This window comes from Oxyura jamaicensis, chromosome 3, assembly GCF_011077185.1.
Source record: "Oxyura jamaicensis isolate SHBP4307 breed ruddy duck chromosome 3, BPBGC_Ojam_1.0, whole genome shotgun sequence".
Taxonomy (NCBI): Eukaryota; Metazoa; Chordata; class Aves; order Anseriformes; family Anatidae; genus Oxyura; species Oxyura jamaicensis.
The window spans coordinates 26,832,297-26,857,687 of NC_048895.1; the positions used below are offsets into that span (position 1 = coordinate 26,832,297).

The 25,391-nt window shown below is 39.9% G+C and overlaps 1 protein-coding gene across 3 annotated transcripts in view; it reads left to right on the top strand.

Moving 5' to 3' along the window:
* GLP1R (glucagon like peptide 1 receptor) overlaps positions 1-25,391 on the top strand; it is an 89,939-nt gene that overhangs the window by 23,261 nt on the left and 41,287 nt on the right. For all 3 annotated transcript variants that reach the window (XM_035322139.1, XM_035322137.1, XM_035322138.1), the window contains exons 2-3: positions 9,255-9,351; positions 10,584-10,694. In XM_035322139.1, coding sequence (XP_035178030.1) covers positions 9,282-9,351; positions 10,584-10,694 — 181 coding nt within the window. In that variant the 5' untranslated portion in view covers positions 9,255-9,281. The remainder of the gene's footprint in view (positions 1-9,254; positions 9,352-10,583; positions 10,695-25,391) is intronic.

Genomic DNA, 25,391 nt, shown 5'->3' on the forward strand with positions numbered 1-25,391 from the left:
TTTCAAATGGGTAAGCATATGGATTCATGTGTCCTACTGTGATCAAAGAAGAAACCTCTATCTGGGCTGGGAAAAAATCTTTATGGGGCAGAGAACCTCTGTGGGTAAGTCTTTTTCCGAGGTATGTCCATCACTGAAGATAAAGGACAGAATAACCTTTTGAAAGTAGGTTTGTACCAAATTTTCTACCTGACCTAAAGGAGGTTTTTTGTTTGTTTGTTTTTTAATGTGTCTAGAACATAATGCTTTATTTTGTAGCATGCTGAAATATTAGGCTCCACTTTATTCCCTTGATTTTATTACAGTATACTATGAAAGTTGATTTAGGTATTAAAGCAGTTTGCTTTGACATCTGTGCCTTTGAATGCCAAATACTTTGCCTTGATCCAGAAAATAATGGGAGCCAGGAGATATTATTCTTACTGAAATATGCCTTGTCAAAACAAAATTTGAGGATAGGAAGAGAGGACTGGTAGGTTTCAAAGCATGATTGAAGCATCGTAGGACAGACCTGAGATGTTTGGTCCTGGAGTGGAAACTGCTGTGGTCAGGGCTGAATCCTCCCACCTGTTCAGACAGTGTATGTATTTGGAAGAATTTGTGCAATGATAAGTCAGTTGAAATGGGAGCTGCCCCTGCCTAGCCACCAGAAGTACTGAAAACAAGAATATGTCTCAAGTCAGGTGGTTTTTTTTTTTCGTTTTTTTTTTTTGGGGGTGGGGCCCCCCGCGCGGGGGGGGGAACGGTCTTTAAAATGCCTGACCCAAATCTCCACATATATGCATTTTGCGTTTGGAAACCTGCAGTTCCTAACCTACATTAGGAGCTTTATATGCTTATCCTCTTTTGTAATTTAGCAAGAATTGGCCTTAAGAAAATGGGGGTGAGGAGCAGAGGGGAAACGTGCTCTGTGCTGTTTTCCTTCTAGGCTCCCATGGGAGCACATTCCACCCTTCCTTTTGAAGCTCTGCCAGCATGCATACAGGCGGGATGACGTACAGACACTATTTTCAACTGGGAGAGAGGAATGCCTTGATTATGCTTCTGATTTTAAATAAATTATATGTATTTTTGTCCTTGACTGGGGTGCTGTTTGCTCTCTGAGTGCTGTTTCGATGGGCTGAAATTCTGTTTTGAAGCTGCTTGGGTGGAGGATGAAACGGAATTGTAGCCCAGTGTTACTGTTCATACCAGAGGTGTACTGTCAATCTCAGGTGAGTACCTCTGAAGAGAAAGGTTAAAGCAGTGTCTCATTGATAGGCTTTAAGTGGTGGTTTAGTTTGCTTTTGAAGCTTTGTCATAAAACCTGAAGTCTTCTATTTGAGAGGGATGAAATAGAGAGAAGGGTCTCCAGGGTTAGACAGCTGGTGAACACTGTATTCAAGATTTGTTTATCTAAGTTCTGGGACTTCTCCTTCTTGAAGGTCTCATTGTAAGTGTGATGCTATTGCAGCTTAGGAGGAAGCTCATCTCCCCTTGGCCAGGGAGTTCCTTGCTGAATTCGGTAGCGCCTTTTGTGGGGAGCTCATAATTTGCTGCTTTTTGCTATCAGAGAGGATGCTGAAAGGGTGTTTTTTCTGTGGTGCTCTTGAGCTACTGAAGTCATTGGCTCAATTAGTAACCAAGGAACAGAAGTGTTTACAGGAAAAGCTCCTAGAAGCTGGCAATAGACTCTTCTCTGAGTGAAGAAAAGCTGTTTTGATCCACTGCTTGTTTTTTTCTTTTTTTTTTTTTTTGTTTTTGTTTTGTGAATAGTGAGGGACTTGTCCAGAGCGATCCAACTGCTGACAAAGTATCTTGTAAAATATGACCTGGGGAGAATAATGAATGTTATATTCTCTGGTCAGTCAAGCAGCTCTAAAGAAGGGGCTAAGCATAATGCCTTTACCTCAAAAGGGTCACTTAGTCTTCCATAATGCCAGATAATTACATTAGACTCAAAAAAGCAATGAATATGAATATCTGGGGGATGTCAGATGTTCTGAAGTGTGATCTCAGTTTATGATCTCTGGTAAAGGTATTGCAGAGGTACCGAATGATACTTCTCTGGTACTATATGTAATATAGATAGCACTGACATTTTTTTATGCAACTCCCTTTGACATGTCTTCAGTCTTTAAAGGGAGTGGACTGTCAGTGGTGTTGTCTATAATGAATTCATTAATCTCCTTACAAATCATTCAACTTCTGTGCAATGGATTAAGTAGTTATAAAATCAAGGTAAATTGTGTATATATGTGGGGGGTGGGGGTGGCAAACCATAAAGCTTCTACCATGCTAACATATTTCCAGACTTTTGTTTTTCAAGAAGCATTGCACTGGAAGGACTGATCCTCTAGAAGGTTGATTTCTCATGGCATGAACAGCAGGTCGAAGCACTCTAATAAGGAGAAATTCAGTATTTTTGCTGTTGCTGCAACAGCTGAAAAACTAACTTATTCAAATAGGCAGCTGAACATCAATACTCACAGGACTTCTCTAACAGGTGTATAATAACATAAGTTGGGTCTTGACCGATGTGCTTAGGGAGCTAGTAAGAGCATCCTGCCATTCATATGCTTTCATATTTACTGTAAATTAGAAGTGGAGAAAAATGATGATAAATTGCAGGGGGAGCTAACTTTATCCTCTGAATAGATTGCCCTGTTGTAGAATTTTGCTGTGCTACAGCCTCTTTTTTTTTTTTTTTTTAAAAAAAAAAAAAAAAAAAAAAAAACTTCTACTCCCAGAGATACTGTTGAAGGAAAGTGTTTTCCAGAAGCTTGATTGTATTTAAGCCCCACACAAATTAATTTGCTCTGAAATCAATGAAACATGTAAATCATTCTTTTTGACAGGGGAGACTCATCTGTGGCAGTTTACTTCCTTCCCCCACCCACCTTTTACCTGTGACCTTGCTTGGGCAATAACCATCAGTGGTGGCAGTGATGAATGTGTCTGGTTGTGATAGCTGAACCTGGATCAAGGCACGTTTGGGGGAGATGGATCCAAGGAGCATGCTAATGGAGCATGCACCAACCAAATATGGCTGGTATGTGAACATGACAAATGTTCAGTCATCTTGCCCCACAAATACTGGACAGCCTGGAGCCTGTTGAGCTCTCCTGTACTGCAGCTCAGGCGGGCTGCATACCAGGATCTGCATACCAGGATCTTGAGCAGGGGATGCCTTCCAAGGTTACTTCTTGAGGTTGAGAGATTCCTTGCCTGTGACAGATGTTCGGTAAGTGACTAATAGCTAGCTTGTTGAAACTTTGCAAGTAATTTTCTAAGCATGCTGAAACCTTGTTATCTCAGCAAAGTGATATAAAGGATTGATTGTGCATATAGTCCTTCAGGCAGGAACTGTTAAGTCTGAGATTGGGATAGGATCTGGCTGTATCTAGACTCCTTGGAGTTTGTCTGGCCAAAGGGACTTAATTCCAAAACTTGTGAATCACTTTGAGGGTCTCCCTGATGCTTTTAGTCTGACCCTGTCCTCTATGCAGTAAATGATCAGGTCACCTTGCCATCATGGATCTTGTTCATGTCACATTTAGGACTTCTGTTAAATTGATGTCTTAAGATTAAACCCTGTTAAACCACTATTTTTATCAAGATATTGATTATCTCTTACCTGTTACAAGTCAAGTGTGCATGCTTCCTTTTGTGACATAATCACCTTGAATTTTCTGGGATGAAATGTCACAACAAATATTTCTGGGATTGCAGTGTTTGTGCTCTCCCCAGTTTGGGCTGTGAATTGAGGACAAAACTCTTGTAAGTTCAAGCCTATGTCATTGCTAGGAGTAGAATAAAGCTGCGAGGTGTCTAGCTTGCTTCCACTTTGCCTTTCATTGCAGCAGATGCACAGCTTATACTGACAAAAAGCAATGCAAAACAATTCTTATTATACAAGAAACAATGTTAAATCAGAATGAACATAAAGCTAGCAATGTGCAATCTTCAGGTATCCTGGAGTCTGCTGTGATGATTCTGAGTGGAAAAGCCTTGAAATAATGTTGTATTGGATGTTTTATTAGCCCTTTCTTTATAAATAAATAAAATTTAAAAGTAACTCATCGGCGTTTCCAGGATAAAAGGCTGAAAATTTGATCTCAATCTTCCTCTCAGAAGTTTGGTATGTCATTATTCCTATCTGAAGCAAGAATACCCAGGCCATACCAAAGTGTGGTTCAATGCCAGGTGATCTTGCTTTTGCTTTTGAAGACTAAGGTTATTGTTTTGTAGGTCCTGGTGGCTGTAACATGACATATAAGCCTTTAGTGGCATGTTGAAGTCTTGCACACTATCCTGATGTGTTAAAAAACATTTTAAATCTGTAACAGAAGTGTTGCCATTTAAAAGATAATTAAAGGGAACAAATACAAACGAAAGGAGGTATCTTGCTTTTTGTCTCGTGTAAGATGTTTTATATGGTGATGGGTGAAGAGGAAAGATGGTAATCCTGGGAGCTGGTGGCTGCATCTGAAACTGAGAAGTTTACCTTCCACTCTGAAGTTTCATGGTGTATTTTATCCAGGCTCAGTCCCCTCAAGGCTTATATTCTGTGCTCAGATTTCACTATATTAAAGTAGTGCCTTTGTAGCATGGCTTTCCTGGGATCCCCATGGATGCTTTTTCTGTCAAAGCAGGAATACTTTCAAAGATGTTAGAAAGTGATTAAAATGCTATCTGTTACAGTAGGGTCTATGAAGATAAATGATGGCTACAGAAAGAGGATTTTCTGTAAAGGTGTTAAGGCTTTGTAAATAATTCTGTCTCCAGACTATTGAATGAGCTAATTTATCACTAAAGATTAATTGCACTTAATTATATACCTATACTGAAAGGCTCACAGTCTGTGTGCTCTTGCCTGTCTTAATTTTCCTGCATCCACTTTATGCTATGTAGGTTGTGCTGTTACCTCCTTAATGTCCTTCATCCATTCTTGCTTTCTGACTCCTCCACCTAAGCTAGTCAGCCATGTTTTAGTCAGCCATGTTTCCATCCTCTCCTAGACTCTCTAATATATCTCTGTCCAGCAAAACTACTGGTAATGCTTTTCTTCCTGTGGCTAAGTATAACTGGAGGGCAAGGGGGGATGACATAGAAACAAAATACAATGAAGTGGTGCTTTTACCAACAAAAATAATTCCTATGATTAATAATGCTATAATTCTGGGTAGTGACCCAGGGGGGCTTGTCTTCATATAAGCATGTTTAGTACTTTGATGTTGCAGGAGGAGTTAAATCACTTACCAAGAAAATACAGTGCCTCTTAGTTGAATAACGGCACTCACTGTAAATCTGTGTGTAACTGATTGTTCTTGTTCATGTGAACCAAAATCTCTGGGAATGGGTGATTAGCATATAATAAAATCAAACTTAAACTAATTTGGGAACAAAACATGGCATGTACTTGAAGCAAAGTAACCTGTTCAATAGAGAGTTCAATTATGTAGACCTGAGACTTATATTTGGTTGTCTTTAATACTACCAACTACAGATAATGAGAACTTGTCTACCAAATCAGTCATCTCCACAAAAAGGCATTTCTAATTATTTTGCTCTTATAGTTTGTTAATCTCCCTGTTTGAGTTGTCCTCTCACATTATGAGAAACCCCTCTAAATAGAATGTTTCTACTTTTTCATTAAATGAAGGAATAGAGGCTTGCTTTTTTTTTTTTTTTCCTAAACTGTAATTAAAGCTGGTTATTCCTGCGTTTGTGAAGACAATAGATGAAAACTTGATTTAGAAGATACTTTGTTTCAAAGGTTTTCTGACTCCAAAGAGCTAGTCTTCTTAGTGAATAGTTCTAAATTTATGGCAGTATTTTAAGATGTAGTCTCTAAATGAAACTCTGTATGCATTTTTATCTTTTAATAATTTAAAAAACAGGATTTGGTTTAACTTGATATAGTCATTTGTGTGCATAATCAACAGTTATGTTTCGGGAAGATGTGTGACACTGAATAGCTTCAGAAATTATTCTGAGTCACAGTTTAAGAGTTCATCCTGAAAATGATGATCCTGAAAAATTTACGTGGTGATGAGAGGGTGGTAAAACTGTCTTGTGCAGCTTCAATAGCTACCTTTTTTAAGGTGAAACATTAAACAATACATAACCTGAAAGTTACCTTTTAAATCCTGTCTGGGACAAAGCTGGGTTTGAAAGTTCCTCTGTCTCCCCATACCAGTCATTCATTCGTTGTTTAGCCTATGTGGATTTGTAGATGGCATTTTAGTTCTGGAGTTCTTGGTTGTATGTGGTTCCACGTGTGTCCCTAACCTGAATTTAGATAATGTTTTCTTTGTCCTTCAGGTATGTTGAGCATAAATCACTATGCTGCAATTTCTTTCTTTCTGCAAGCACATGGGGTTAAGATTTGATAGGATGCATTTATTTTTATACTGAGAACTTTATTACAGACAAACTTTGGCAGTGTTTATTGGCATAGATAAGATGCGACCAGGATGATTTAAATCGGGAAGACAAGGGTCAGAGTTTGAAAGATCCACAGGCTTGTACTTGTTTTGACTTTAGTGGGAGTTGGCTAAATTCTCCAAAAATTATGGCCATGAGGCCCTAGTTACAGTTAAAAGTTGCTTGTAAATGCAGGCAGCAACCATTCTTCAAACACAACACAGATATCTACTACATGTTGTACTTCTCATCACATGTCCAAGAACATCTTTGTAATTAGATGTTGTGGCTTAATCCCGGCAGAAGCATGATGCATGTGGTGGTGGTGTTTTTTTTTTCTTCCCTCCAAACTTTTTTTAACTGGAAGGATACAAGAAAAGAGAATAGAGGATTTGAGAGGTCTATCATCCAAAAATGCTGCTTTTACTTCTGTTCTTTTATACCAGACTGATTACATTGCTATCTTTTAAAGTCACACTAGTTGTAGTGGACAGCATTCAGTTTGCCTTTCCTGAAATGTGGTGTAAGTTTAAAATGACATGGTTTTAAACAACCCTTCCCTGGCCCTGTTTCTTCTAACCATCTGAAAAAAAAAAAAAGTTTAGGAGCACAAAGGAAAACAAAAATTAGCAGTTGAAGCTGTGAAAGTAGAATTACAAGGATTATTAACCCTCATGCTTCACTTCAAAAACTGATCAACAGCTGGGATTAAATGACTTTTCCTCCACTCACTATTAGTGTTGTACCATTTGGTTCATGCTGTTAGACTTATGTCTGAGACTTCCATGCTGGGCTTTTCTCTGGGATAGGAATGCTGAGTTAGCTGCTTTATCGATCGCATACAGCCTGGTAATCCTTTTGTTTGTAATTCAGTTTACATAAACAGAGGCAGAGGAGAGCTGCTGTCTTTTTACTTAAATGCAGTGGATAAGCTTGGGCCTCTGTGAGCCAGGTGAGGCATCTGTTAGGGTTCAGTGAGGAACCAGTACTATGTTCTGTAGTTTAACGACAGCTGGCTTCACTTGTGCTCGTGTAGCTTGTGTGTACTCCTCCTGCCCCTTGGTACTTGGGGAATGCGACACTGCAATCTGCAGCCTGCCAAACTGTGCCAAAAGGAGGTCCCTGCTCTTTCTGTGGCTTCAGGAAAATATGCTGGGTGTATGGAAAGCTATTGTTCATGGCAGGAAAACTGAGCTGGAAAAGCTCTTCCATGTTCTGGAATAGTGCTTGGGGAATATCAGCTGAATATAGTGAATTTACTTGGTCTCATTTATAGGATAGCAGAAGTATTGCTTTTGGAAAGAAACCTTTTTCTAAGAGGACTTGCTTCTGTCCCCATCTTTTCATGAGGTAATAAATCTCACAGTTGGGGCACATGTAGGAAAGCTAAAGCCCAGATAGAATTAAGTCTGGCCAAGGATGTCAAAAGCAACAAGAAATGCTTTTACAAGTATATCAGCGATTAAAAAGAAGACTAGGGGAAGCATGGGGCCCCTCTGCTGAAAGAAATGAGAGACCCAGTTGCCTGAAACACAGAGAAGGCTGTTACTCAATAACTATTCTGCCTCAGTTTTCACCAGTAACTGCTCTAGCCAGACCGTTCAATTCATAAAATCCAAAGGTGGAGACAAGGAGAATGAAGAAGCACCCATGGTAGAAGATCAGGTTTGAGACTAAGGAACCTGAAAATGCACAAGTCCACGGGACCTGGTAGGATGAATCTGAAGGTCCTAAGTGGACTATCAGATGAAGTTGCTAATCTGCTATCCGTCATATCTGAAAAGTTGTGGCAGTCTGATGAAGGTCCCACTGACTAGAAAAGGGGAAACAGCCCCCCTTTTTCTTAAAAAAAAAAAAAAAAAAAAAAAAAATGGGGGGGGAGGAAGACAGAACTACAAGTCAGTCAGTCCCACCCTCTGTACTGAGCAAAATCCAGGATCAGAACTTCTTGGAAACTATGCTAAGGCACACACAGAACAAAGGTGACAACCAGCATGGTTTCACTAAGGGCAAATCATGCCTGAAAAATTTGGTGGCATTCTGTTATAGGGTTACAGTGTTTGTGCTTAAGGAAAGAGCAACTGATGTCATCTGCCTGGACTTGTGAAAAGCATTTGACATGCTGTCCTGCTTGACGTCCTTCTCTTTAAATTGGAGAGATGTGGATTTGATGGATGGACCACCAGTGCTAAGTCAGAGGTCTATATTGGGACTGGTATTATTTAACATGTTTCTAAGCAACATGGACAGTGAAATTTAAGTGCACCCTCAGCAAGTCTGTGGGTGACACCAAGTTGAGTGGTGCGGCTGACATGCTGGAGGAAAGAGAGAGCATCCAGAGGGACCTCAACAGGATTGAGACATTGAGGCCATGTGAACCTCATGAAGTTCACCAAGGCCAAGTGCAAGGACCTGAGTCAAGGCAATTCCAAGCATTGGTGAGGCACTGGCACAGGTTGCCCAGAGAAGCTGAGGATGCCCCATCCCCGAAAGCGTTCAAGGCCAGGTTGGTTGGGGCTTTAGGCAACCTAGTGTAATGGAAGGGGGACTGCATCTAGGTGATCTCTGAGGTTCCTTCAAATTCAAACCATTCTATGTTTTGAGATGGCAAAGCTAACTTAATTTAGGTCTTGTTGAGGGCACAGCAGAGCTTCCCCCCCCATTCTGTATGGTACAAACAGAAAGTGATTTCTTTATTTGCAATTAAACACGTAACAGCATCTTGCAACATTTACCATAAGCAGTGCTGTCAGTGCTGCTTTGGTGTCTTCACACCCACCTACTTAAGCTGCATGAAAAATGGCATGTAATGCCACAATGTCTGAGACTCATGATTTTTCTTTCAGAGTACCGATGGATCCCTCTCTGGTGTTATGCAGAAGTGGAGGGAGTACCAGCGCCAATGCCTGAAATACTTGTATGAGGCACCCCCCATTGCAGCAGGTAAGCTTCCTTGGTAGGATAGAATGTATTATTAAAATTTATGATAACAGTAGCAAGGGAGTGATTGTGAACTTGAACAGACTTCTCCAGCTTATTGTCCAGTCTCTTCTTTATCCCATTTGCTTCAGCCTGATCTCTGATTCTTCCCCCTACTGAGAGGAAGCATTTTGGAAACAGAATTTCATTGTGAAGATATTAATATTCAGGTGCAGAGTGTCTCACAAGAGTGGCAAGCGGTGGCTGTAGTGCATCAAAGTAGCACACTAATACAATACTCCTGCAACTTTTGTAGGGAGTTGGGGTTGGGAGAGTACAAGTGTTAGGAAATCCAGGACCATGTTGATCTAGCAGTATAAATTATGTTGAGCATTGTAAAATGCTGAAATGAATTTTTAAAACAACAAAAAAATAAGGTGCTTTAGAGCAAATGAGAATGCAGCATGTCTTAGCAGTTGAACTTCTGTAATGTGCTGAGAGCAGCTGTGGTATGCCAGCACTGTAGTATTTAGAGGACACCAGTGACTTGTCAGTGATGCTCACAACTGGGCACAGTATGGGCACTTCTATGCTTCAGTGCTTTTGTGACACACTAGAAGAGATGAATGGGTCTAAAGTTATGTCTGTGAAGAATTATTTCAAAACTGTTAATTTTCCCTCTCTTAACTATATTATTATGGCAGAGTGAGAGCAGTAGCTGATGACAACAATGGCCAGGAAACATTTATCTCCCTCTGCTCTGTTATCCTGCTGAGCGGTTGAATGCTGCCCTCTAAGAACGACAGTTTAATAAATCTGAAGTTGAAGTATTCTCATGTTGATTAAGCTGTAATGCAAAGTTATGGTTGTGTGTGGCAATTTTGTTGATGGATCTATGTATTAGGCTAGACTTTCCAACTGCATGACTCTGAGCCAGTTCTCAGGAATGGTTATCTACAATATTCACAGTAAAAATGATTTTAAATCCAGCTGAGACATATGAGGGTATAAAAGAGGAAAGATAGGAATGGACCAATATTGATCTGCCTTTCTTGTCCTTCAATTTAGTCAACTATTTTTTCAACTTTCCTGTTGTGTAGTGCTAAGTGAGACACATTTGTCCAAAAGTTAACTTTTGCATATTATTATTATGGCTTAAATGCACATGCTCATTTTATCTTCTGCCATTCAGCCTTTTCCTCGTTGCACTATTAATGCAGGGCAGTGACATAATCCTCTCTTCCATCTCTCTGTAGAAGGCAAGTTTTGCAACAGAACATTTGACAACTATGCCTGCTGGCCTGATGGATTACCTGGCACTTATGTGAATGTGAGCTGCCCCTCATATTTACCCTGGGCTAACACAGGTAAGAACCCTTCCTTATAAACACAGCTTTAAATCAATCCTGCTTTACTTATACAGCATTTGAAAGGATAAAATTGGCTTTAACAGCCATGAATACAGTCAGTTCTCTGTAATACAAAAATAGGAATGGGGATCAGTAAAATACATTTTTTATCTCCATCTAACAGGAGAAAATGAGAGAAGAGACTGTTTTTAAGGGCTGAATTTAGCTTGGATTTCTGTGCTATCATCTGCTTTTGTTGTTTGAATGGTAGTGACTATTAATAAAATAGTACCAGGATGCTTGTTGGTGAAGAGTGGCTAACAGTAATAACGGTATAGCTTGAAAACTGAGATAATAGCAAAGCTAGAAGTTAGGTCCTCCTCTAGTAGGTATAGACAAAAAGGTTTAAAGTGAAAGGTGTTTCTTGTTGCTTGCAGAGAGAGTGTTTGTTTGTTTGTTTTTTGTCAGAGTAACGCAAGGTGAAAGTATAGATGATGGCAGAGATTTTCTCTAAAAGACAGTGTCAAATACTAAGGAATAAGATGTGGAGACTGCACTGTGTCTGACTGGGTTGGAGGAAACTTTCTTCATAGCAGCCTGTATGGTGCTTTTATTTGCATTTGTGGCTGAAAAGGCATAGGTAATGCACCAGTGTTTTAACTATTGTAGAACAGGACTTGCATAATATTGAGGCTTTCTCTCCTACCCTGTACCTGCTCAGCTGACCTTGGTGAGGGGGAAGAGGATGGGAGGTGAAAAAGTCAGGCCAGCTGACCTGATGTGACCAAAGGGATACCTTGTGTCATATGGCAGTGTACTCAGCCATAAAAGCTTGGGGAAAAAGGGAGGAGGGAGGAAGCGTTATGGCATTAGTCTTTCTAAGTAACTGTTTTGTGTGCTGAGGCCCTGCTTTCCAAGAAGTGCCTGGACATCTGCCTGCCAATGTGAAGAATTGAATAAATTCTTTATTTTGCATTGCTTACATGCACAGCTTTTGCTTTTCTCATTAAGCTGTTAGCTTGAAAGGGAAGGAAAAATCCTCACACCAAAATCAAAATATCATGATACCAGAAAAGTGGTCAACTTGCATGCACAGATCTCCACCCCTTGTCCCATTACCACTTTACCACAACAAAAGTTTGTGGTGTTTTTTCAATTTTTCTACCATGCTTATGTCCAGTCCCAGTTTTGCTGTTACCTCTCCCAGTTACTGTCTTGATCTTTAGCCATGAGCTCTTCCATCTTATTTTATCCCCTTGTCCTGTTGAGGAGGAGGAGTGAGAGAGCACTTGGATATGTCTAATAGCCAGCCAAGGCCAACTCAACCACATCCACTGTGGTGCATCCACAGGCTCCAGGGGGATCTCCTCTGGCTGCACGGGGATCTCTGTTCCAGTGCCCAGAACACCTCCTCCCCCTCCATCTCCTCAGACCTGGATGTCCACAGTGTTGGTTCCCTCGCTCTTTCCCTCAGTCTGTCTTTTGTATTGTATCTCAACTGTAGTGGTAATAACTGCTAATTTGATAACCTCTGTAAAAATGCTGTTTGCTTACCCTCTTCAAATTCTTAGTAAAGATACTGCATGTTTAGAACGGGTAAATACTGATTCCATACATTTATAAAACACTTACCTCACAAATAATTGACATAAAAGTATGTGATGCTGCAGAACTCTTTCCAATAAATCTAATCTTTCTGGATATCTAAAACTCCTTACAGGATTAGACTCCTTCCCTCTACACCTGTTTACTTGCAATCTTTAAGACCCTGGACACAGTTATTAGACTTGCAACTGCTCTTGAAACATCAGTGTTGGAGGTTTAACACAGCACTGCAGAGTAATAAATTATTGGGAAGTGCAATGTCATATTTTCAAAATAAGTTTAAAGCAAATTCATTATTGTGAAAATAATGCTTCATTTCTGTCAAAGACTAGCATCATTTGGGGGGGGGGGGGGAAGGATCTTGCTAGGGAGCATTGCAAAAGTACTTCAGAAAGTACCTTTGGCTGCACTTACCTTTTGTGCATACTGTATGTGTGCCTCAGTCTCTTTTATCAGGGAGAAATAAGAACAGAACAGAGGCCTTTTGTCCAATACAAAACAAGAAGGTTGGTATCAGTGCCAGATAGGCAATTTAGGAGCCTGATTACTATGACCTGATACTTTTTTTCATGACATCTTGTGGAGTCATGTTCAAAGTGAATGCTAATGGACATCCATAATGGAGGGGTAACTTCTTTATAATGGAAGATCTGGAGCATTAGAAAATCTGACACCCTGTGACTTCCAGTAACTGAAGCATGCTTATTAGTTGTTCTTGCTTAGCCCCCTACCTAGAAATTAAAATCGACTGCAGGGGTTCTTTCTCTTCACATGATGAAAATGGAGAAAATGTATAGATGAGACCTTGTTTTGAAAGTACCTTCAAAACATATTCAGTGAACATCATCAGTAAACATGAAGAGCTTCCAGTTAAGCTTGCTTCTTTAAAATTATTCTTCCTTTGATTCAGAGTCAGTTTTTCAGATGCTTAAAAAGCCTGCTGTAGAACTTTATGCTATACCACCTAGAAGTTTCCCTAGGGCCTAAACTGAAGCATATAATGATGAATATTGTTTATGATAGGGTAGTGAGATGGAGGAAGCATTGAATGCTCCTCTCTTATGACTTAGCAGTTTCCATTAAAGGGGTAGGAGAGTTGGAAACAGAGACAGGTGACATAGGAGGTCAGCTAGACAGTGACCATCTATGAATGAAGTTTAAGAAAGCTAAAGCCTATTCAGAATCTGTTGAGGGGCAATGAAAAATGTCTTCTAAAGCAATGGCAACAGTAGGGGGAAAATGAGAGGAAATGTGAATCCACTGTGTAGCTTGTGGCAAAGGACATGGAAGCAGCTGAGCTACTTGCTGGCTTCTTCACCATGGCTTTTACTGGTAAGACTTGCCTGCAGCAATCCCAGACCCCCTCCAAGATCAGTAGTAAAGTCTGGAGCAATGAGGACTTATCTTTAGCTGAGGAAGATCAGATTAGGTAACACTTAAAATGGATATATGCAAGTCTATGGGACATGATGGGATGAACCAACACATGCTAAGCAAGCTGGTTGATGTCAATGTGAAGCTACTCTCGATTATCTTTGAAAAGTTGCTGCGATTAGGGGAAGTTCCTGTGGACCACTAGAAAGCAATTTTTACTGCTATTTTCAAGAAGTGTAATAATCTGGGGAGATATAGGTGGTCACCCTGGGAAGGTGACGGAGCAGATAATCCTGGAAATTGTTCCCAGACACATAAAGGACAAGAAGGTGATTGGAAATAGTATGGATTTATGAAAGTGAAATCATGCTTGATGAACCTGATAGCTTTCTATGATGAGATGACTAGCTCAGTAGATGAGGGGAGAGCAGTGGATGTTGTTTATCTTGACTTTAGCAAGGCTTTTGGCACCACCTCCCATAACATCCTCATTGACAAATTGATGAAGTGTGAACTAGACAAGTGAACAATGAGATAGAAATGAAAAACTGTGCTACTAGGCTCAAAGAGTTGGGATCACCTGCATAAAGACCTGTTGAAGACAAGTCTCTAGTGGTATGCTCTAGGGACCGATAGTGGGGCTAATACTATTTAACATCTCTGTTGATGATCTGGATGATGGAACTGAATGCACCTTCGGCAAGTTTGCAGACAACAAAACTGGGAGGGAGTGTTTGATGCACCACACAATTGTGCTGCTATTCACAAGAACCTGGAGAGGCTGGAGAAATGTGCTGACAGGAATCCTGTGAAGTTCCACTAAAGGAAGTGCAAAGTCCTTCTTCCAGCACAGGGAATAACTGCATGCACTGTCTGGAAAGGAGCTTTGCAGAAAGGGCCCTGGAGGTCCTGGTGGACAACAAATTGGATGTAAGCCATCAATGTGCCCTTGAGGCAAAGAGGGCCGACAACTTCCTGGGCTCTGTTAGGAAGACTACCACTGACTGTTTGATGGGGTGTTCTATGCCCTCAGCTCTAGGAGGTGAGACACAGCTGGAGTGCTTTGTGCAGTTCTGGGTTCCACATTATGGAGGAGACATGGACATACTGAGGTGAGTCCAGCAGTTGGACATGAAGGTGATTATGGGTTAAAATATCTCTTGTATGAGTAGAGGTTGAGAGAGCTCAGATTCTTCATCCCGGAGAAGGCTCCGGGGTGTGTGTGCGGAAATCTTATCAGTTTGTATGAGTACAAATTGAAATACAGGAAATTTCCTTTAAATGTAATTATTTTACTGACCACTCGGTCAAACACTGGGACAGAGAGATATTGGATTGTAACCTTGGAGACAGTCCAAGCCTGACTGGATGTGGCCCTGAGAAGCCTGCTCTAATTCATCCTGCTGTGAGCAAGGGGTCATGCTATGAGATCTCCAGAGGCCCCATCCAATGTTGGTTATTCTGTGATTCTTTCTGTTGAATTTTTTATGATGAGATTCTGTACTTATTTACTGTCAAGTATTACAAATTTCCATTGGTGTGAGCCAGAGTAGGCGGTGGGGAGAAGAATTCACATGGGAAGTTTGTAACGCTGGAGCTCTCCTTGATCAATTACAAATTTTGCAAACCTTGTCCTTTAACGGCTTTTGTTCTTGTTCCTGTCCCACTCTTTATCATGTCCTAGTGGTTGTCAGTCTTGAGATTACCCTTCTGCAAACCTCAACAAGAGAGGCAGCTCAGCAGGTTGCCTAACAGGGTTGCAAGCTGCAAATGATTTGGAGAATATTTTTTTTTACCTACTCTAGCAGATATGTGCTGTGTCACTAGTCCAGCCCTCCATGATGTTAGCAGGTTCTCGTCTCTACCTGCTGCCACAGAGCTGCTCTCCAAGGTTCAACTTTCTTCTTGCTTACTCAGTGTGGCAGCTTCTGAATCACTGCCTGCTTTTGTGGGGGTGGGGTCAGCAGTAATGCTTTGGTCAGATGTGGTCTTCAGATTGCTTGTTAATCTCAAGATAGAAAAGCAATCTTGGGTAGGGGGGAATCTGCTTAATGAAAGACTAGAGGGGAAAAAAATGTTATTTTCAGACTTCTGTATGCATTCAGACTTCTGTGCATAAGGAGACTCAAGACCAGTCTTTCTAAAGACAAACCCATGGACAATGGGCCTGTGTTTCTGTTGTGCTAAGCAATGCCTGCAGTTGCAAGGATTTGTCTCACAGCATCACTCACCTTGTGATTACAGCTTTTGTCTTCTGTCTCCTTTTGAAAGTGCTGCTTGTAAAGGCAGCCTATAAAATACAGCAGAGAAAATCAATACTGTCCCACTTGTGTGTCAGATCCCTTTAGAAGTGCTGAGCCTGACTTTTTCCTGTTGTGTTACCCGGTGTGTGTGTCAGCATCCCTGCCAAATTCAGTACTGGCACAGTGTCTGCAAGGATGGACCCGGAAGGCTCAGAATATGTTGGTGATGATTGGACAGAAGAAAGATCACGATATTAGACCAAGGTTTTATGCTTGAACCTATGTATCCCTGTACTGCTATGGGCTTGCTTTGTGACAGGCAAGTAAATTAAATCTGAATCCTTATAGGAATTAATTTTGTAGCTCCCAGTGAAATACTGGGCATTGAGTTCTTAATAAACTTTTAGGATGTGACCTGCATATGCTACATGTTTCTCCAGTGGTGCTTCACTACTTTATTTTGTACATCTAGTTGCTAAACAAACTCATCTATTTGTGTGGCTGTGCAGTAAACTAGATTGGGAATTTTACCCAACTGAAAAGTTGGGGGCTTTTTTCCCCTCAGTCTTTGAGTCATGTTTTCCCATGCAGGTCAGTTTCCTGACTGATGTGATTGCAATTCCATTAGCATTTATCTACTTCAAGTAGATTGGTCATTATAGCATTGCCCTAACTCACCAAGGAATTGTGAAATAACAATATTAAAGGTATCTAGATACTCAATATTGTACTGAAGCTGAAAGAAGTGATGTTTAAAGTAGCTTCTGTTTCAGTGCAAGTTAAACTATTGTCACAGGAATGAGAAGTAGGTGGCTAATGTTTCTCACAGCACAGTGCAGGAGTTTGGTGGTATAGCAGAGGAGGAGCCCAGGTACTGCTGGGCTGTGACTACATAGTAGGAGTTCATAAATCCCATGTTCCTCTAGTGCCATACTAAATAGCCTGTGTGTGTTGTGGAGAAGCCCTTTGGAACAACGAGGAACAGTGACATTGAGGATAATGGAAGGTGGAGGGGAAGCTACCTGCAGTCAAACGATATTCTGTTCAGGACTCCAGAGGTGAAATTCTAAAGCTTTGTCTTTATCTACACATAATGTTCCCGTCCTCCACCAGAAAAGCTTTTGGTAAGACAAGATTATATTTGCACTTCTAATAACCTGCTTATGCGTCTCTGAAACAGTAGACTTTAGAGCAATTTCATACCTGTGTGGGCTATTTCACTCCAGATCTTTGTTTTGCTTCTATTTGTGCTTACGCAACTCCTGCTGTTGGCCAGGTCATCACGGGGAGATGCTGAAGTAGCAGGAGGGGAAGGTTATTGCTAAAAGGATTTGTTCTGTGAAGTTTCCAGCACAGATTTTGGACCATATCCAAAGCTTGTTGAAACTAAATTTCACGCACTTCTGGCTGCCCAGGTCAGAACTTTTTTACCCATATGTGCATTTGTCTTGGGCCAAATCTTGCGTTTAGTGAAAACCTGAGAAGTCTACTCAGTTTCTGCTAGCACTGAAGTTTAACTGGGTAAAATTTGCACATCTTACTATCCACATTGTAGCCATCAAGACTGCCGAGTTATGCTTGGGCTGTGGCTGTCTCCAAGTCCAAGGCTCCCAGGGGAGCAGTATTCCTTTAAGGGATGGAGGGCACCTCAACTTGCCATCAGTGCCTGTGTACTTTTACTTGTTACCTTTTTATAATTGAAGGCTAGCTGCCAATAACACCATGTGGATTTGGAAACCTTGGAGCTGCACAATTCATTTTACAATTATGCCTCCTCTGGGGTTCTGATATATTATTGTTTAATAGTACTAAATCCTTCTAAATTAAAAAAAAAAAAAAAAAAAAAACACCTTTCAGGGGTGCAAGTTTTTGAGAAAAGTTTTTTGTACAGTAGCCACATCAGTTGCTCCTATATGCCCTGGGCTGCACAAAGGCTGGACATAAACTTGTGTAACATAGGTGTAGCATAGTACCATAGCAGTAGCAAATATTTCTAATTTACCTTTATTTGGATAGATGAGGTGGTGAATGTATGTGTGGGTATTGACTGTATGGAAAGGTAACCTATATTGAAATGCAAGATTAAAGATGCTTTAGATATGAATCGGTATATTCAGATGACAAGTGCCCATAAATAAAATGCACTAACAAATGTTATTCAGATCTCTGCTCAAAATCTTCTCAGCTTTTTTGGGTGTTTCTGTTTAGAAAATCTCTCTAGTTATGAGACATCTGACACCTGAATTGGCTTAACTGCTGGGCAGTATCTGTATTGGTATTTTGGTCTGGCACAAGTGGATTTTGAATCAACCCCTTGATGGTCCTACTTTTGTCCTGTTGTGACCAAGTTCAGTTTGAGCAGTTGTGGGGTGTGTTTCTTTGGAGAAAATTAAACCAGAATCGGTGTCCCAGGTATCCATTGGATGCTCTTCAACCTTTGATGGCGACATAAGAGCTAATGATTTGTCTGTAATACTATGAAGTTCACCAGCATGACAACACAGGAGCTATTGGAAGACTACTGAGTCAACAACCTTTCATTAAATTCTGAACTTTTCTTGTGCCAGAGAAAGGACCAAATGGCTCATATACTTTTAACTGGCATTGACCATGTGGCCTCAATGCTTTCTAATTCCCAAGTGCTCTGTAGATCCGCCTTTCTCTTAGTTTGAAATCCTTTCCTTTTAACTAATAACGTCTGTTGTCATTAACCTCTATTTGAATCACTTTTCTCCCATAATTCACTTTTATTTCTATATTATCTTCCCTTTACTACATTGTGTGTTGCAATGGTGTTACCTACTCCTCTGTTCTCCCAGAAGAGGCAAAGTACACCTTAGGGAGCCTTGTAAACAGCATAGCTTTTCAGTCTGTGCTATGAAAGAGCTAAAAGTCTCTCTGGCAGAAGAATAAACTAGCAGTAACGCTAGAAGATGGAAGATCTCTGGTAGTAACCTTGTGTCTGCCTCTGGCTATTGGAGATGCAGTCAGAGGACAGCTGTACTTGACACAAGAGGTTTATCCACTCACAAAGATTTCATGAACCGAGCTTCGCGTGGAGATGTGACAACAAATCTGGTGTTGGTGAGATTGTTCAGGTGCCCAGGCTCTGGGCCTCAGTATCATTGTGTATAGGAGACCAGAGACTAGTTTGCTGCTCCGAGTACCTTTAGGTGCAAGGACACGCCCAGGTCAGCTCTTTCCTTTTTCCCTCCCTCCCATAACTTATGTCTGAGGCTGTTTCTCCAGCACTCACCATTACCTCTCTGGTGACAGAACTGCTTTTCTTGGTGTGTCTTTAGGTAAGTGCATGCTGTGCATGAGGCTTTGGGTGGAAATGGGGCATTGCCTCATAACTGCCAAGTGCCATAAGTTATTGGTCCAACTATGAGGCCTGTTACACTTTTACAGGAAAGGATGGGAGGTATAGGCAACGCTCCTTCTGGTACAGCAATGATGATGGGTATTGCCTGCACAATCTCAAACCTGCACTAGTGTCTAGCTTACTCCTGGCTACTACTTTTAGATAATGAATGCAGCAAACCCTAATACTTCCCTCCTTTGTGATGTCTTATCCTCTTGCACAGTTATAATAGCATCATACACAGCAATACTGCGGATCCCATTCCCTGCTTCATGAGCATTAGAAAAATAAGACTTGAAAAGTATTTTGTTTGGAAACAGTGATTCTCCTGTGGATCTTGGGGCCATGTAGGAGAAGGGCTGAAAAAGGAAAGAGGAGCCTTGTTGCTGCTGTGCTGCACGAGTTAAACTACTATCCTGGTCCTTTTCCCTGGGGTACCAGTGTTTGGGTGCTGTTCAAACTCCGGGGGAGCTTGGGATTTAAGTGCCACAGTGCCCTAAACAAGAAGCAGAATGAAAAATGATGTTTGCTTTTGTCTGTGAGATCTCACACTGGTAATGATGCTGGGGGAGTGACACATGGCTGTCGTCTGTACAAGGCAGACCATAGGATATGTATAATATATATATATATATATATATATATATATATAATGTTTTCTAGAGGGGTCTGCAGAAAGCTGTACAACTGAGGAAGGACAAGTTTGTGAGAGATCTTTAGACAGTTTTGCAGTATATGTTCATGGCTTGAATATTTGGTTCAAGGGACCAGAGTAAACCTTGTCTGGTTTAATCTCCCTTACTTTTTGTTTAATCATGCAGTTTCCTATTCTGAGATATTTTTAAAATGAAGATAGTTAGCAGATGGCTACATGAGCATATAGCTAAACTGCCTGTTTGTCTTTTAATGTAGAAGGAAATAAATTTCACTTCAAATATTGGGTACAGCAAAGATGATTAGACATTTATTACATTTCTTTGCTCCAATAAAACCAAGTTTCCAGAAAGCTCTCCATAATGCTGGAAAGGGGTGTGACCTTTTTTCAGTGAAAAAGATGCTGCTCTGAATTTGCTAACCCTTAAGCAATTCAAAATTTATACTTCCTTTCTTGCAGTAAAAACTGTCTCAAGCTAATTGGCAATTTCAGTTTGCTAAATTAAAAAAAAAAAAAAAAAAAAAGTCTTTCAAGTTCACCTCTGCTTCTGTTTGCTAGTCTCCATCTGGTAGTAAACCAGAAAAATCTAGAACATATGCTGCTCATCTCAACGGTAGATATAGGGACTGTTGGGAAAAATAATTTTAAAAATCATTAACAGATAGATATTATTAACATGCATCTGTTGAGTACTGTGTGGCAATGCCATTCGACATTATATTTGTTTTAAAATACGAAGTTTATTTTTAAATAAATTGCTGTTTAACTTCAGATCAAGGTGCATGCAATAGAGCATGAACTTTCAGCTGGGATGAGTTATATGACTTTGTTTAGGGACTGTGAAAAGGTATACGCTCTGATTCCTCATCTGCTACAACCAAAACATGTGTGTCCCTCTTTAAACGTGATGGGAATAGAAGGAGACTTTTGATATGGCTGAATGTTGAAGTGCACCTATCAGAAGACAGGGACAGCTGCATGTTGTTCCTATGGCAGGTACAGGCATGGTCACCTGAGGTTCCCTAGGAATAATGTGCTTTTCCGCACTGCAAAACTGAACATAAAGGCTGGACACCCTTGCTATAGGTGTGACTGCATCTGTGGGACATAAAGTAGTGGGCAGGAAATTGCATATTTTCCAGCGTTTTATTAATATTATAACTGTATAATGTTTGTGGTAAAGTAATTGCTTGAGATGTGTCAAGGATATCAAGGCATACCGCTGCATAGCTGAGCCTTATTCTGCAATTGCTTGAGAAGTTGCCCCTAGCTGATCTGACTGCAAACAGGTCCTGTACGTGAAATAAATGTCACACCCAGCTGCAAGGAAGATACTGGACTACCTCTGTACTTTGCCTGTGCTAGTCTACCAGATTGCTTAACTTGAACAGACAGGTTCAGGCTCACCAATTTCTTTAACTTCATCTATGCTGGCATTACAGGTCCTGCATAATTGAAGTATGTAGTACTCTTCTGAAGTATGTAGTATCTCCACACTTTTGTTTGTTCACACTACCAGTATACTTTGTTGATGGAAGAGGTTTTATACCCTTCTTCATATTACTTTTTCTTTTCAAACTATGATTATCTTACATTTAAGAACTTGCAGTTTTTAATTATAGTGGACAAAGAGTAAACTGAAATAGTTAAGGGACTGAATAAACATGGTACTTGTGTGCTAAGTAATTATATGCCTTGATGAGAACAGGTTATCATCTTTCTGGTTTACTTAAATATTGATAATGAATCAAAGTATTGTTTTTTTTATTTTTTTAATTATTTATTTTTTTTCTCCAAGTCACAAAGATGGGATAAACCATGAATGCCTGATCTTACCTGGACAGGTTGAGAACATCTTGCTAGACAAGCCATGTGACCTACAGCCTCCTTTTTCCCCCTTTTTCTGTGATTTCTGGCACTTCACCTTTGTCTGATGGAAAATGCTGATCTTATGTCCAATCTGTACATGTTCTCTCACATAACAGATATATTTCTGGTAGTGAACTTAAAGGGCTACTTGCTCGTCCCAGGAACCGTAGCTGAATTCAGGTGCAGATGCATATGTAGCACAATATGCTTAAATATCTACAGATGTAAATATCTTATGTAGAGGAGAATCATGCTGTCTGCCTCTTGAAGTTATTAACTCCAGTGTTTGTTTGTTTTTTTAATAATATTTTTGTTTGGCAAAGTAGTCAAGCAAAATGTGGACTGACTTAAAAGTTGTCTGCATGTGAGCAGTTTAATTATAGAACATCCTCTCACGCCAATTTCACAAATGCAGCTTTTAACTTGAAAATGTTCTAAGCTATACAATGATTGCACTTGTTAATTATGTACACAGCTTTATTTATTTGCTGTATTACCCTTTTCCATTTGAATGTCTTGCTGGTAACTTTCCCTTTGAGTGTTTTCTTTGGTAGACTAGATTTTCCCTCAGAGACCCTGGACCCTGCTATGGATTTCGAAAGGACTTCAAATCCTCCTCAAGCATGCTACAAATGTTAACTGTTAGTATTCCCATACATCGCTTTACATTTTCCGTGAATAAGAATGAAGTTTTTCTGGACAGCATGTTTATGAGAGAACCTGGGTACTTGAATAGTTCAATGACAATAATAATGATAGTGGTGTCTGGTGTCTGGCCAGATTCATCTGACCTTTCTGGAACTAATTTACTTTCTGACAATTGGAAAAAGCAGAAGTGAATTAGGCAAGAGAAGGATCAAGCGCTCATCAGCATATTTCCTCTGAAAGCAAAAAACTGGCTTCCACACACGAAACTTGCCTGATGATTGCCCTGGAGCTTAATGAAGCAGGGTATCAACAATTTCCTTTAAACAGAACTGAAGCATGGGCAAAAATGTGGAAAATATTGGTGTTATGTGGATGATGAATGACAGTGAGCCTCTCTAAGCTTTTAAAAATGCGAGGTAGCATTAGCAGTGGATACTCCAAGAAAGGATTGCACTTTGGCAGGAAAATAAAAATTTAAGTCAAAAAGATTGTATGTCCATCCAAATACTTCTCAAGCAATGAAAATATAGTGGAAATAAAAATGGACTATGAAACTTGAAGATTACTAATGGGATGGTGTAAGAATTCCCAACTTTTAGATCAGGGTAGATGTCAACTTTGGAATAGAGAGATTGGATTTTCCTTTCCTTTACAACTAATCTGTATACCAGACATAATGCTACAGCTTTAGTGACCTCCAGTAACTTGACAGGAGCATTGGTGGTTCATATAATGAAATCACTTGTTACTTTTTTGTTTTGCTTATTTGCTTTTTCCTTTCAAGCTTGGTTTCAGTAAAATTTTTTTTGCAAAACTTTGCTTGAATGATATTTAACACAATAGAATAGAACACAATAGAATAGACTTCTCATGTCCTTGCTGGCCACAGTAGGCTCTAGAATGGAAAGCAAGGGAGTTTCTTGATTCCATTCCTCTTCGCTGCTTAGCTACGGTAGGAGGAGGTGCTTGGGTATGATGAGGAGGGTTGAGGAACAGGTTGATAAGAAAGGAGATGTGGGAAAAGGTAAGAGGAGAGAGGCTGGAGTCAGTTAGCCATTTTATTTATCTCCAGTGTTTTCAGAGAACAAGAAGTCTAAGTAAGAGCTGAGAGGAACAGGAAAGCGCAGAATGAAGGGAGAGTGTCAGCAACAGGCATATTGATCAGTAGTGCACGTGTAAGCATTGTAGCAGTAGGGAGGGTGGAGGAATAAAGCTGAAGATGAGAACCAAGGAGAGGAAGAGGGGAATGCAAGTGGGGGAGAAAGAGGAGTGGTGTGACAGCAGCTAAAAGGAGATGGACAAAGGAGGCAGAGAGAAGAGGAAGAGGGCTGGGGAGGAAGGCAGACAATTGTTAGGGTATGTCTGCTACAGAGTCTGGAAATCAACATCCGTATCCTCATGCCGTGTAACAGAGAAACCTAATGGCAAAATGTGTGTATTGATGACACAGGGCACTGTCCTGAGCTGTAAAATCAAGGGCTGTGTTTCTTCATACACCTGAGCTAGTTGATTGTGTTTTGGTTTTGTTTGTTTTGCATAGTACTACCTCTTATAACGGTCACACAGCCTGCATCTATATAATTCCAGGTCTCTGCAGAGAGCGTAAGAGCTATTTCCATAGGAAAGCAAGCTTTTACCAGTTGATACAGTTTTTCTTTACAGCTTCAGGCTGTTATACAGAGGTAATAAACCTTTAACCAATGTGAGAGTGGACAGCTTGTTAAATAAAAATGTCTCCACTCTTTGAAATGCACAAGATGCTTCATTTTATTTGTTCGGCTTTGAAGTATCCAGTTCCTTTGCTTCCTGTAGGTAACACTTGTGGAATTATAGTTTTCTCTAAATGAAGTTTGATAAAGATTAAAAAAAAAAAAAAAAAGGAATCCAAACCTGGATTGAATCAATGTCCATTGAGAGGTGATAGCCAATGATTCAATAATCCTAATTTATGCTGTTGTTTTTGAGGATAATTAAATACCAGTTATTTTCCTAATGACAAGTATTCACAGCTTATTTGCAGTGCCTGGCACTGGTTTTAGCCTGTGTCTTCTGGAGCTTCTTGTTTTGCTCAGCAGTTTCATCAAACAACTGTTTACTTGCACGCCTACTCACCTCTCCCTCCTAGCTATGCATAACATACTAGTTAGCTCTTGGTTTTTCTCAAAATTGCTGCTTCTTGCTTTAGCTCACCACACATCATGCTAATGACTTGCCTAGTTATTTCCTTTTCTTTTAGCTTGTTTTTATTTTTATTATTTATTTTTTTTCCCACTGTATGCAATCTGCAAAGCCTTCAGTTTTGTCTTATGGCCTTTTAAGAAAACTTTTTATTGCCTTTTTTTTTTTTGCTTTATTTTAACATACTTTAATGAGATGTCTTCTATTAATTACATTAACTTACTGATCCAATAACCTTAAAATGTAGAACCTCTTAGCAGTGTTTTTACAAGCTTATTATGCATTAAACTTCCAATCACGTTTGTTGGTGCAATAAATTTATTTCAACCCACTTTTATTTATTCTGAGAAAAACTTTTAATAGTGCTTTTTGGTATCTTACCAAACCTTCACAAAGCTGTACCATTATCATAAAGATCTGTCTTTCATAAACAGCCTTCTTTTATTACGTTAATTCATATATCTTTTATAGTTCATAAACACTCTCCATTATTAAACCTAATGCAGACATACATGCGTGCATTTTTATTACTTGGTTTTTAAAGTATATTTCAAAAGGTTATGTCAGGTTTCAGTGTGGTCTTGCATAGTTAATACAGCTCTTTCTCAATATAAGTTACTCAGCTGAAATGCTTAGAGAGCATAATTGCTTTTAGGGAAATTGTGTTGTTTTTCAGGATGGTATGGTTTGTTTGTTTGTTAAGATATTAACTCCTACCTAATGATATATAGGGTTACAACTTAATGAATACTTTATGATTTAGTGCAGTCTACTTTGCT